At 46.3% G+C, this 14,176-nt stretch overlaps 1 protein-coding gene across 5 annotated transcripts in view; it reads left to right on the forward strand.

Moving 5' to 3' along the window:
- Vps13d (vacuolar protein sorting 13 homolog D) overlaps positions 1-14,176 on the forward strand; it is a 274,368-nt gene that overhangs the window by 161,914 nt on the left and 98,278 nt on the right. For all 5 annotated transcript variants that reach the window (XM_045149288.1, XM_045149289.1, XM_045149290.1 and 2 more), the window contains 3 exons: positions 8,430-8,579; positions 9,443-9,539; positions 11,339-11,487. In XM_045149288.1, the coding sequence (XP_045005223.1) occupies positions 8,430-8,579; positions 9,443-9,539; positions 11,339-11,487 (396 nt within the window). The remainder of the gene's footprint in view (positions 1-8,429; positions 8,580-9,442; positions 9,540-11,338; positions 11,488-14,176) is intronic.

Below are 14,176 nucleotides of genomic sequence, written 5' to 3' on the forward strand. Positions count from 1 at the left end.
GCTGGAGAGACGGCTTAGTGGTTAAGCGCTTGCCTGTGAAGCCTAAGGACCCCGGTTCGAGTCTCGGTTCCCCAGGTCCCACGTTAGCCAGATGCACAAGGGGGCGCATGCGTCTGGAGTTCGTTTGCAGAGGCTGGAAGCCCTGGCGCGCCCATTCTCTCTCTCTCCCTCTATCTGTCTTTCTCTCTGTGTCTGTCGCTCTCAAAATAAATAAATAAAAAATTTAAAAAAAAATTCTTATTAGAACTGAGATGTGTATTCAAAAAATGTTAAGTAGAGACCTGGAAGACATAAAAACTCAGACTTCTAGAAATGAAAATGAAGTGAAAATTTCAGTGGGTGGATATGATGTGCAACCTCTAAGGGGGCGACAGCTGGCCGTCTACACCCATGGCTTCTCCAGCCTCAGGCCAAAATTACTGTGTCTATACAGACTTCTTTTTTTATCATTGTTTCCTTAGCAATAGCACACAACACCTGTTTGTACAGCATTTACCTTGTATGAGGTACTGTAAGTAATCTAGAGACGATGTGGAGGCTGTGTGTAGCTTATTTGCTAATGCTGCACTATTTTATATAAGAGACTAGAGCAATCTTGGATTTTATTATACAGGGCATCTTGGTACCAGCTCCCTACTACTGCTGAGGGACACATTTGGATATTTGGACACATTATCATCAAATTATTCAAAGCTGTTGTCAAAGCAGCTTGAAGGTTACAAAAAAAACCCCACCATTATATACCTAGGAACAAAGATATGAATGTCCATGCTTGTTGGGAACAATGACAGTGAACAACTTCTTTAAAGTATTGGAGAACTGGCAAAAAGCTGTTTTTCTAGAAATCTATACCCAGAAAAAATATCTTTCAAAAGCAAGGGTGAAGTAAGGATTTTTTTTTATGATGAATTTATTATTCACAGACAGGAAATGTCCCAGCATGTTAGAGACTCATTCAGCAGACAGAAAACACTTGAGATAGAGATCAGAACCAGCACAAAGTGGTGATGCAAACCAGCAGTGAAAACTACATGGGCAACTTATTCTTATATGGATAGCTTATTCTTGTTTAAGTCCTTAAAGACATAATGGCTGTGTAGGCAAAAATAACATTGAAGTCTATACCATATCATATAGAAGAGTGAAATGCTTGTCAGCAGCATAAAGACTTAAGAGATGGAAATAGATTACACTGATCTTCTTTTCTGAAGTAGGGTCTCACTGTAGCCCTTGGCTGACCAGGAACTCACAGCAGTCCTCCTACCACTGCCTCCTGAGTCCTGGATTAAAGTTTTATGCAACCATGCCTAGCTAGGATGATCTTATATGCTAAGTGATACTATGTAGCATGAAAACTGGGTATGGTTGCACCTGGGAGGCAGAGATAGGAAGATCAGAAGTTCAAGGTTATTTTAAGCTACATAGGGAGTTTGGGGCAATCCTAAATTGTATATCTTGTCTCAAAAAAAAAAAAAAAAAAAAAAAAACAAACTTAGACTGAAACTGTAAAGATTAAGCAGCCACCAAAATAATGAGTTATAAGTAATTATTCAACAAAAGAGGTATGTTGGGATAATTTTTAAAAGTGCTTGATTAATCCAGAAAAAAAGCAGAGAGTAAAGAAAACAACATGGACAAAAAGCAAACAAATGACAAGATGGTTGACACAGGCTTCATGTGTCAATTTACTTTCAAAACATAGATATGGTGAGATCACATAGAAAAGCCAGATCTTGTCATAGGCCACCCACAAGAAAGTCACATTAGTGGGGACTGTAATCCCAGCACTCAGGAGGTCAAGGCAGGAGGATCATGAATTCAAGGTCAGCATGAGCCACATAGACCCTGTCTCCAAAAGAAGAAATACACATTAACTACAAAGATAGATACAAAGATACAAATAGGTTAAAAAGAAAAAAGATAGACCACACTTTTACTAGTCATAAAGAAGTGGGAGTCTTGCTAATTAGTGTCAGAACAGATTTCAGAGCAAAGATATTACCAGAGATAAAGAAGGTAATTTCCTAATGATATTAGAATTAATTAATCAAGAGGACATGACACATTTGAGCATTGATAGGCCTAATCATAGAGTTTCAAATACATGGGAGGAAAACGGAAGGAAAAGTCAGACAGAAGCATAGTTAGAGTCAAGGATTTTAAAAACTGTGTGCATGCATGTGTGTGTGTTTGTGTGTGTGTGCATGTACCAGGGCACGTGCGTGCCATAGTATATATGGGGAAAAGTCAGAAGATAGCCTTGGGTGTGGGTGCTTTCCTTTTGCCTTGTCTGCGATGGTGTCTCTCTTGTTTTTCTCTCTTTCTCTCCCCTCTCTCCCTCCTTCCTTTCTTCCCTCCTTCTTTTCCTTCCTGCTGCTGGAAAGGCTAGAGTAGCTGTCCTGCAAGCTTCAGGATTCTCCTGACTCTGCCTCCTGGTGCCATGGGCATCAGTGCACTTGCAGCTTGTTGTGGGTACTGGGGATCTGTACTTCCATTGGCAAGCTTGCAGACAAGCACCTTTAACCGCTCAACCATCTCTTCAGGCCACAGCCAAGGATCTTTGTTTTGTCTTGAAGCACGGTCTCACTGTGGATCTTTCTACCTCAGCCCCGATAGTTGTGACGCTATAGGCGTGAGCCATCACACTTGACTCAGGCAAGGATTTTGATACTGTTTTTGAATAAGAGAATAGTCAGAAAGTCATCAGAAACGGGTGTGATGTGCGTGAACAGCACTCCCAGCCAGCCTGACTGGTAGCCTACAGCCTGGACCATAAAACAGTTTCCAGGAATCCAAGAAGAGTCAGGTCATGGACAGTGTATTTTCTGGCCACAATAAAATTAGTGATAACAGGAAGATAAGTGGGAACCTTTCCCAACTATCTGGAAATTAATATACTTTTTAATAACTCAATGCTCAAAGAAAGAATCGAAACAGATGTTAAAAAAATATTTTGAGGGCTGGAGAGATGGCTTAGTGGTTAAGTGATTGCCTGTGAAGCCTAAGGACCCCGGTTCGAGGCTCGTTTCCCCAGGACCCACATTAGCCAGATGCACAAGGGGCGCATGCGTCTGGAGTTCATTTGCAGTGGCCTTGGTGTGCCCATTCTCTCTCTCTCTCTCTCTCTCTCTCTCTCTCTCTCTCTCTCTCTCTGTCTCTGTCTCTGTCTCTGTCTCTGTCTCTCTCAAGTAAATAAATAAAAAAAAATAAAAAAAATATTTTGAGTCGGGTGTGGTGGCACACACCTTTAATCCCAGCACTCAGGAGGCAGAGTTAGAGGATTGCCATGAGTTTGAGGCCACCCTGAGACTCCATAGTGAATTCCAGGTCAGCCTGGGCTAGAGTGAGACCCTACCTCAAAAACAACAACAAAAAAAAAATATTTTGAACCAGTTGAAAACAGTTCCTTAGTTTGTGAAATGACCTCAAATTTCTTTTTACTTTTTAGTCTTTCAAGGTAGGGTTTCCCTCTAGTCCAGGCTGACCTGGAACCCACTATGTAGTCTCAGGGTGGCCTGGAACTCACGGCGATCCTCCTACCCCTGCCTCCTAAGTGCTGGGATTAAAGGCGTGCGCCACCATGCCCGCCTGAAATGACACCAAATTTCTGAAGGGAAGTTCACTGACCTGCATCTCTGTTAGAGCAGAAGGAAGCTGGGGAGGTGGCTCAGCTGGAAAGCACTTGCTACCCACATGTGAAGGTCTCAGTTTAGATTCCCAGAACCCAGTACTGGTCTAGGCAAATCACCAGTGCCAGGCCCAGTGAGAGACCCTGTTTCAAAATCATAAGGAACAATTAATATCATAGGTGTGTGACTTCCACAGGCATGCACAATTGGGCCACACATCTGTGAATGTACGTACATACGTGTACACACACACACACACACACACCTGCACAAGCAGATATAAACAAAAGGCAAACAAAAGTAAAAGAAGGAAGAAATTGGGTGTTATCTTAAGAAACTGAAAAAGAGCAGATTAAACACAAAATTAATGTAAGAAATAATAAAGATAACATTGGACTCAATGAACTAGAAATCATTGATCATAGAGAAAAGCAATGAAATCAAAAGTTGGTTCTTTAGGCCAGGCATGGTGGTGCACGCCATTAATCCCAGCACTTGGGGAGGCAGAGGTAGGAGGATTGCCATGAGTTTGAGGCTAGCCTGAGACTATTTACCAAACCAGTCTCCTGGGGAGGAGGAGGAAGATACAGATTACTGGCCTCAGGCATGGCAGAGGTGCCAGCCAGGTCCTGGCAGTGCTCACAGCTGTAGCTGTGGAGCTGTGAGTCTGCCCTCATGCCACTAGCAGCTGTCCTATTGCCTCCCAGACTGGTGGTGATGGCTTTCTAGACTGTCACAGGGCAGGGTGGGAGGGGGTAGATACCACAGTCAATCGTGCCCACCCTCATTCTTACCAGCGTGAAGCTGATTTTCCTGGATGCTTGCCTACTGGACTGCTGCAAGTCTTTAGATGAATTTTCAGAGTTCTAGAAAACAAAATAAATAAATGAGCTGATTTTCACTGTTTTTTGGGGTAGGTGGGGAAGGATTCTGTTTTTAGCTATGATACTGTCAGAACTGTTCCTGTCTCTTTGTATTGTCATACTGAGGTCCTTCTTTCCTACCTCCGCTGAAAGTCCAGATCACTAGTTCTGGTAACATTTCCAAAACAGGGACCCCTGACCCTGGCCTGTGGTTGCTTTTCCACGTGGCTGGACAGCTGGCATTCCTCCTGGAACATGCAATCTACCAGTAGTAGAGCAATTGCCTAGCATGCATGAGGTCCAAGGTTCAGATCCCAGGACCCCCCCTCCCCCAAAGTGGAGAAAATAAACAGATTTCAGGCATTCCTCCTGGAACATCGGCCCCCAGGCTTGCCACTCCTGGGTCCTGAGAGTGCTGTGCATCCGGATACAGAGGGCCAGGCATCATCTCTTCTCAGAAGCTCTTTTGTCTTTCACTGTGTGTCACACAGAACAAAGGATTCAAGGGAATTACATCCCATTGTTAGAGGACAGCTAGAAAACCAGTATCTTGGAGCTGTTTTTCCTTGTCCTTGGTTAATTTTAGAGAAGATCTGTTTCTGAGTTACCACTTCAACTTTAACTTTTTTTAGGGTGGCTCTCACTGTATAACCCAGGCTTACCTTGGACTCTATATCCCACTGTCTTTGCTTCCCAAGTGTTAGGATTTCGGCTGTTTATTATTCTACCCAGGCGGCTCCATGCTTTAACAAGAAAGTAGGGGCTGGAGAGATGGTTTAGTGGTTAAGCGCTTTCCTGTGAAGCCTAAGGACCCCGGTTCGAGGCTTGATTCCCCAGTACCCACGTTAGCCAGATGCACAAGGGGGTGTACACATTTGGAGTATGTTTACAGTGGCTGGAAGCCCTGGGGCGCCCTCTCTCTGTCTCTGCCTCTTTCTCTCTCTGTCTGTTGCTCTCAAATAAAAATAAAACCAAAAAATATATAAAAGAAGAAAGTAGGTGCCATGACACTTGAGAGGCTGAGACAAGAGATTTGCCATGAGTCAGGGCTCATCTTGTGGTATGTAGTGAGTTCTTTGTCTGCATGGGCTACAACTTAAGGCCTTGTCTCAAAAAAGAAAACAAAGCCAGGCATGGTGGCGCACGCCTTTAATCCCAGCACTCGGGAGGCAGAGGTAGGAGGATTGCCATGAATTCAAAGCCACCCTGAGATGACAGAGTTAATTCCAGGTCAGCCTGGACCAGAGTGAGACCCTACCTCAAAAAACCAAAAAAAAAAAAAAAGAAAACAAAACTTTAGAATGCGTCTTCAGTTGTCTTGTGAAGCACAGAAAAGAAGCATATGCCGTCAATGGGAGGTAAAGCACTTGCCTAGATGCATGAGGCTCAAGGTTCAGGCCCCAGGATCCCCTCCCCTAAATGGAGAAAATAAACAGGTTTCCCTGTTGTGACAGTGCTGTGGAAAATATCTAACAATAGAAAATACAGGCCCTGTATCTAACCAGAAGTGTTTCAGCTTTAGGAATTTTGAATATTTGCATGTGCATCCTGATACACATTGGGAATGGGACCCTAGTATAAACACAAAATTCATTTATGCTTCCTATACACCTTATGCACATTGCTCAAAGACAATTTTGTTTTCATCAATTTGTGCATGTAACAGTTTTATAGTATGGAGTCCCCTCTCCCCATTGGTTTTGGATACTGGGACATTTTGGACTTTTGGACTTAAGATTTTAGGTCAGGATGCTCATCCTCATTTAATATTGGATGAGATAGTGAACAATTGCTTCATTCAGTGAGTCTTTACTGACCATCAGCAGTACGAGCAAGGTTCTGGAGACATAGCTACGATGAAACGTGTGCTATCTCTGCTCTCCTGGAGCTTCCACCTGTGGAAGCAGTATACATAAGCAAATACTGTAGTAAGAGCTCTGAAGGAATAGTGGGCATGGTGCTGTTTTAAGTTAAAACAGCCTGGGAAGGTCTTCCTGAGGAGGTGAGGGGTGAACTAAACTTGGAGGCAGAGAATGAGCAGCCACAGAGGATGTGAGGGCATCAAGTCAGACTTGTTTTATGGTGGGTTTTTTTTTTTTAAATATTATTTGTTTGGGGGGAGAGTAAGAAAGAGAATTTGGGTACCCTGGAGGCCTCCTGCTGCTACAAATGAATTCCAAGCACATGCACCACTTTGCATCCCTGGCTGTACGTGAGTACTTGTGGAATCGAATCCAGGTCATCAGCCTTATTAACAAGCACCTTTAACTGCTGAGCCATCGCTCCAGCCTGGCTTATGGTTTTTCAAAATCACTTTGGTTGGATGTGGTGGCACACACCTTTTAATTCCAGCACTTGGGAGGCAGAGGTAGGAGGATTGCTGTGATTCACTACATAGTGAATTCCAGGTCAGCCTGGGCTAGAGTGAGATCCTAAAAAAAAAAAAAAAAAAAATCACATTGACCACTGTTTAGAGAGTACACTAAGGGCAAGAAAGGAAGGTAGTGCTGAGAGTTTCTTGCCCTCATCAACAGAAGGAGAGTTAGCACTAACCCTGAACCATTGTGGGGACATAGTAGAAAGGGCAAAACAGCTGGTGCCTGAGATTCTATCACATAGCTGTTGGATTGCGAGCAACTAACTTGTGGAAGCTTCTCCAGACTTCTGTTTACTTGTTAGCAGGATGGGGAGAGATCATCCCTACCATCTTTACGGACGGTAGGGAAGTGGTAGCAGGGTACAGAATAGCTACTGAGGGCTCTTAGGAGTGCCCAGCATCTGGCCTGTTGGCTTTCCTGCTTCCAGTGTGGGTCTCTGGTAGAAACAGAGGGCAAATGCAGCCTCTCCAGCAGTGACCCCCTGACCTGCTGAAGTGTACAGGTGTGGCTGGTTTTGTGTGCTACTCCAGGATGGAGGAGTAATGGGTCCCTGTTGCCACTAAATTACTACAACCTTCTGAAGGAGGGCGTTGACGAGGAACGGGAGCAGTTCCCATTTGGAAGCTGCTTGAGCTCCTGCTTGAGTCTTCAAGGCATTTGGAATGAGGGAGAAGCATCAGCGTCATAGCAGTTAAGAGCACCAGCCTAGGGCTCAGACAGACCTGTAGATCCCAGTTCTGCCAGTGGCCTACGGGAGCAAGGGCCTCTCCTCAGCTCCTCGTTTATAAGCTAAGGACAGTGTGCTCAGGTTTGCAGCAAAGCCACAGTGCTTGTGGTGACTGACACTGTGCTTCACCCATCAGATCTGTTCCCCCAAGGCTTTAAAAAGGTTTTCTTTTCAATTTTAGAATTAACTTTCAATTGGCAAACAAAAACTCTGTGTACTTACTATATTAAACATGTTTGAACTATGTATATTTTTGGAGTAGTTAAGTTGAGCTAATTTCAAATCTGTTGTCTTTGTGAAGTACTCCCCTCAAAATACTGTTTTCAAGCCGGGCGTGGTGGCGCACGCCTTTAATCCCAGCACTCAGGAGGCAGAGGTAGGAGGATCGCCGAGAGTTCGAGGCCACCCTGAGACTACATAGTGAATTCCAGGTCAGCCTGAGCCAGAGTGAGACCCTACCTCGAAAAACCAAAAAAAAAAAAAAAAAAAATACTGTTTTCATAGTTATTCCTATTTATCATTATTTGTTGTTATTGTTGTTGTCATTTTTGAGTTAGATTCTCAACATGTGGTCCAAGATGGCCTCAAACTTTCAGTCTCCCTGCCTCTGTCTTCCAAGTGCTAAGATTACAGGTGGGCACCACCTTGCCCATCATCACCATCACGAGTCTTTGGTGGTGAGAATGTGTTTTGCAATTGCTGGTGAGGTCGTGGAATGCATGGGCCAGAGAGCTCTCGGAGTTCCTGCGCATCATGAGACTATTCAAAGGTGAGATGAGGAGTGAGTGGCCTGCTGATTATGTTTCTGTTTTGCTACTTTTTCATGCCCCAGGTGGACAATCAGCTCATTGGTACCACGCAGCCCTTCATGCTCTATGTGACTCCCCTGAGCAACGAGAACGAGGTCCTTGAGACGGGCCCTGCTGTGCAAGTTAACGCTGTGAAGTTCCCCAGTAAGAGCGCGTTGACCAACATCTACAAGGTGGGCTGGCGAGAAGGCCGGGTGTTGGCTTGTATAGGAGGTTGATATCTTCTCTGCCAGGCCTCAGTGGCATACGGTGTGTGCATGGACGTGGTCTTCTGTAGGGTGCAGGCACATGCGACTTTCATCGCACTGTGGGAAAACATGCAGGAGTGCCTGTTCTCGGCACCACATATCCTCAGTCATGTCTTCACAGACCTCGTGGTTGAACTGTTGGTAGCGCTGAACTCACAGAGACCAATCTTCATTCCTCAGAGTGAAGGAGCCTCTTTTAGCTCACTCTCATCATATATTAAAGATGGAAGCCAGCCTGTAGCTCTTAGCCCTAAATCTGGCCCTGCAGGTCCTTACGTGAGTGACCACGATCTGAGTGTACCGTGCTGGAGTTCACCCACCATGAATGATGGTGAGGACCTGGCGCCCTGGGGACCAAGCAGTTGGGTGGCACTTTGTCTGCTGAATATGTACAGCTTTTGGTTAATTGTTGTAAGGTAAAGGGAGATAAGCCAGAAATAAAATCACTTGAGTAAAGACAGATCTTGCTACGCTGCCCAGGCTGGTCTGGAAGTCCTGGGCTCAAGCAAGTCTCCTGCCACCTGGCTCACTGGGACCTTTTTTTTTTTTTTTTTGGTTTTTCGATGTAGGGTTTCCCTCTAGTCCAGACTGACCTGGAATTCACAATGGAGTCTCAGGGTGGCCTCAGACTCATGGCAACTCTCCTCCCTCTGCCTCCCAAGTGCTGGGGTGAAAGGTGTGCACCACCGCACCTGGCATTTACTGGGATCTTCTTAACGGCCAGGTGAGGATCGCTGTGGTGCTCATGTGCAAACAGAATCTCTCTCTCTCTCTCTCTCTCTCTCTAGCACTTGCTGGTCACGGCTCAGAGGTTCACAGTGCAAATCGAGGAGAAGCTGCTGCTCAAGCTCCTGAGCTTCTTCCGCTACGAGCAGGCGGCGGCAGGTACAGCCCGCACTCTGCGCCTGCGTCGGGGGTGGGCCTGTTGTTCGATGTGCCAGTCGGCTCATGAAAGGCGGCGCCCTCTGAGCTCCCTTTCCCTTTGTACCCGAGCTAGTGGGCCAAGGGTTATGTGCCAGCTCTTCCCTCTCCAAGTTGGCTGCTTGTCCGAGCTCATCCATAAGCTAGGCAGTTCTCACCAGGTCTTCCATGTCCCTGGATGTCCAGTGGCTGCCTGCTAGGAAGCTGCACATGGTTCCTTTGGTGTAGTTTAGTTTAGTTAAAAAAAAATAGGGGCAGCCCTCAAGTCTTTGACTTTTTTTTTTTTTTGAGAGTGACAGACACAGAGAGAAAGACAGATAGAGAGAGAGAGAGAGAGAATGGGCGCGCCAGGGCTTCCAGCCTCTGCAAACGAACTCCAGACGCGTGCGCCCCCTTGTGCATCTGGCTAACGTGGGACCTGGGGAACCGAGCCTTGAACTGGGGTCCTTAGGCTTCACAGGCCAGCGCTTAACCGCTAAGCCGTCTCTCCAGCCCCTTTGACTTTTTTTTTTTTTTATTAGTTTTCTATTCTGCAAGTACAGGCAGTTTGGTACCATTATTAGGCTCATCTGTGACCTACCCCCTCCCCATTGGCCCCTCCTTGTTGAGGTATATGGGTCATGCGTTGTGAAGTTAGCCCACAGTTATTGGTACGATAAATGTCTCGGTATATCATGACCCAACATGTGGCTCTGACATTCTTTCACCCCCTCTTCTGCAAAATGTCCCTGAGCCCTGTTGGGTAATTCTTTGACTTTTGACATCCATACCAACATGTCTACTTACCCTACTCTCTCCTTTGGAGAAGAGAACCTAAGTTTCCAGCAGCGCTTTGGAAGTGATTCAGCGGTCACAGCTGAGTTCAGCTTCCTGGTCACAGCCTCAAACCCAATAAATCCAAGCGTGGTGGCGCACTCCTTTAATCCCAACATTCGGGAGGCAGAGGTACGGGGAGCTCTGTGAGTTTGATGCCAGCCTCAGACTACATAGTAAATTCTAGGTCAGCCTAGGCTAGAGTGAGACCCTACCTCAAGAAAACCAACCAAACAAAAAAAACCTAAAAAATGATATGTGATCCAGAGCAAGGTCCTGTGGGTTTAATGTACCATTTGCTTTGGGTTAGGACTCCAGGGTTTATTTATATTTAGTCCCTTGAAAGGCTGCCGGCCAGGTAGGCTTTCTATTTAGTTTCCTTCCTGACCACTTCTACGTTAAGCTTGACTGAGCAAACTTTCTTGTAAGCATTCTGCAAGTTGCTGTTAGAAATTTCTTCCCACCCACTGCATAATGGCTTTCTCAGGGCTCTGTCTGCCTTTCATCAGAGCCCCTTTTCTGTTCAACTTTCAGTCCTTTCTTCACAATAGCTACTTCTGTTTCCTGAGCACAGATAAGCAGGTCCACTATAGCATCCTTCATCTGTGAGCAGAACTGGTAATAACTGACCACAGTTAACTAGCGATAAGATTCTGGAAGTCTGGAGCTGGCAGACACACCTGTGTCCTTGTGCTCTCCCATCTTGGTTACTTTCTCCAAAGATAACCTCTGTGAACAGCATCGAGTCACATAAAAGGTTAGGCACATCTTCTTTGGGGTAAGCTTTGTGAAGCAGACTTTCTTCTACAAGCAGTGCCATGTGCAGCACTTACTTGGAAAAATGAAGCGAGACAGTTGGCAACTTTATTTTATATTTAGTGGGGCACAAGTATTTGAGTCATGACACTAATAGATTTTGCTATTGTTTTTTAATTCTGCCTTTGTACCAGAGGTAGAAAAATATGATGAAAACCTCCATGAAAAGACAGTGGAGCAAGGAGGAACACCAACTCGGTACTACTTTGAAAACCTCAAGATCAGCATCCCACAGATCAAGCTGAGTGTGTTCACCTCCAACAAGCTGCCCTTGGACCTGAAGGTGAGCCCACACCTGGACGCGCTCCCGAGAGGGATGCGGCAGCATGCTAGCCGTTTGCTTTTTGTAGATCTTCATTGATCTATTTAAATACACATGTGTGTGTGTTGGGGGCGGGTGCATCAGGGTCTCTTGCCTCTGTAGTAAATGCCAGATGCTTGCACCATTTTTTGCATCTGACTTTACCTGGGTGCTGGAGAATCGAGCTCAGGCCAGCAGGCTTTGCAAGCAAGTGAGCAATCTCTCCTGCCCCTCTACTTGCTTTTCCTGTGTGGCATTAGCATTCATAAGGGCATTTTTATAGGTTTCCTGTCATAGATGGCTTACTGACTCACTTGTGAGGAGTAACTACCAAGAATAAGCGCCGAAGTGTGTAAAACCTGTCTGCTCTCGGGGAGCTCCTGGGCTTCCTCAGAGAGGTCTGAGCACCTTTCCCTGGGCTGCTCCTGGTCTCAAGAAGAGCCTACCCTCCTAGTTCTTTCTTACTGTCTGTGCGTCTGTGGCCAGCTTGCAGGGTTGTCATAGAAGGGTCTGCCGTTTTTGAGGAGTGCTCAGCTACAAACTCACTGGCCGGTGGCCTTACCTACCACAGCATCAGAGTGTAACCCTCCTGATATGCACTTGACAGATACAACTTGAAGGCACCTTCCTTTTCAGTTCTAAGACATACTTTAAACATGGTGAGGTTGGGATCCAAATCCAAGCCTTTCTCAAGTGCACATCGTCCCACTGTGCCACCCCTGGAGCCTAACGAACCAGAGAGTATTTAGACCTGTGAGTCCTCAGTGATGCCCTTGGCTTGGCAGACAGGGAAATTGAAATTCAGTGTCTGTTACTTAAGCCTGTTTGTAGGTAGCTGCTGATGGGCAGAGTGCGGCCGGGCGGTTGTTGGGAAGTCTCCTCTGTGGTGACTCCGAATCTCCCTCCCTGGGGCCTGCACCATTGCTTCTGTCACTACTAATGACAGTGACCAAGCCCTCCCTCCCACCAGCCGTAGTTCATACTCTTTCCCACTGCCCTATGTGTGCGGCCTCGTCTGTGATGATTTCTCTCTGAACGGTAACAGCTAGACATCTGAGCAGACCAGTAGATTGTCGTGACAGATTCAGATGCCTATGCAGGTAGAGGCTGAAGAGCAGGCATGGCTGTGCAGGGCACCAGTGTGCCAGTGCGGCTTCCTCAGCAGGGGCCACACAGCCCAGCTTCAGACCATTGTTGTGGTGGGGGATGGGAACCTAGTGTTGCCATAGCTTCAGAGTTTTAAAGAGAAGCCGGAAATCTGGATTTTTATGTGGAATCTCCTGGTTTTTAAACGTTGGCAACCAATTCAAGTTTCTTTTTTTAAAACCTTGTGGGTCTGACAGAACACATGTGTAAGCCTCATGTGCCGTGGTGTTCTGCCAGCTTCTAAAATAGACATGCAGGTAATCAGAGAGGGGCCTGGTCAGCCTCAGATTGTGTTTGGGAAAGGCCTGGGCAGGGGGATTGCTTTAGTGAGGTGCAGGAGGTGGGGCGCACAGCCGGCAGGGCTGAGCAGGGCCAGGAAAGGCATCCTGAGAGCAGTGCTGGTGCCCTTCTCCGCTCACTGCCCTGCTGCTCCATCTGCTTTAATTTCCCGTTTCCCGGGAGACTGGGGATACTTATAATTAGCCTGGGAGTGAGGGGAAACCATGGGAAAGCCACTATCTTGCTAATATCCACAAGTATCCACTTGACTTCTGTGACCCTTTGGAATGGGCTTGTTTGATAAAATAGATTCCTCCAGAACGCTTGGCTCTTGCCCAGCACACCAATGCTGAGCATTTCCTGCGTGTGGAAGACTTGTTTTTAAAATCTTTCTAGTAAGAAGCCCAAGCCCCTCACGATGCCTTCCAGGTCGCCCCAGCCGAAAACTTCCCAGGGTGACTTTTCTACAGTTGTAGTGGCCCCAGCTCCCTAATGACATGTTCCTGTGCTGTGTGTATACTGTACACAGTAAGCTGGGATCCTTTGGCTGGCTGTCTCCTCTGGTGCTCTCTTGAGAGAACCTTTTCAAAGCATTGTTAAACTATATGGCACAGCCACCGAGGGACTGTGGGAGCATGCGGAGTGTGGGAAGCTGACATTTCAGGCAGGGTACGGGGAATTGGGACTCAGCCTGTGGAAGTCACTATTGTATTGTGCCTTGAGCTCTCCTAGCGGAGTCTGGGACTCATAAGATAATGGCATTTATTCAAAGAGTTTCCTAACAGAGTAATATCCCCTTATTAGTAGCTCTTAGAAAGGGCAATATGCCTTCTTGATGAGCTTGTAATCGCTGACACTGTGTGCTGAGGAAACGGAGCCTCTCCCAGAGCAGCAGTCACTAGAGTCTGACTAAAAGGTAACTCTGTCTTTGGGATTGAAGGAATAATTATCTCCATTCTCCTCATTCCCGGTCAGGAGTGGGGCTGTCAGAAATCTCAGAGGGGAGCCTCTCCAGGTTTACACTGAGGGTACATTGTTGTCAGATATAGTGTCTGTTCAGGGGACTCAAAGCAGTTTCCCATCTGCCATCTCCCTTGGATTCCTGACTTTGAAGGAGGAAGGGGGAGGTAATAGTTTTATTTCACAAATGGAGAGACAAAAGTGCAGCGTTCCTCCTTTCCTTCTGTCTTGTTTGCATGGGGTGTGCATGTTAGAGCAGAGCCTAGTAATACTGACAGTGCCAGGT

This window comes from Jaculus jaculus, chromosome 5, assembly GCF_020740685.1.
Source record: "Jaculus jaculus isolate mJacJac1 chromosome 5, mJacJac1.mat.Y.cur, whole genome shotgun sequence".
NCBI lineage: Eukaryota > Metazoa > Chordata > Mammalia > Rodentia > Dipodidae > Jaculus > Jaculus jaculus.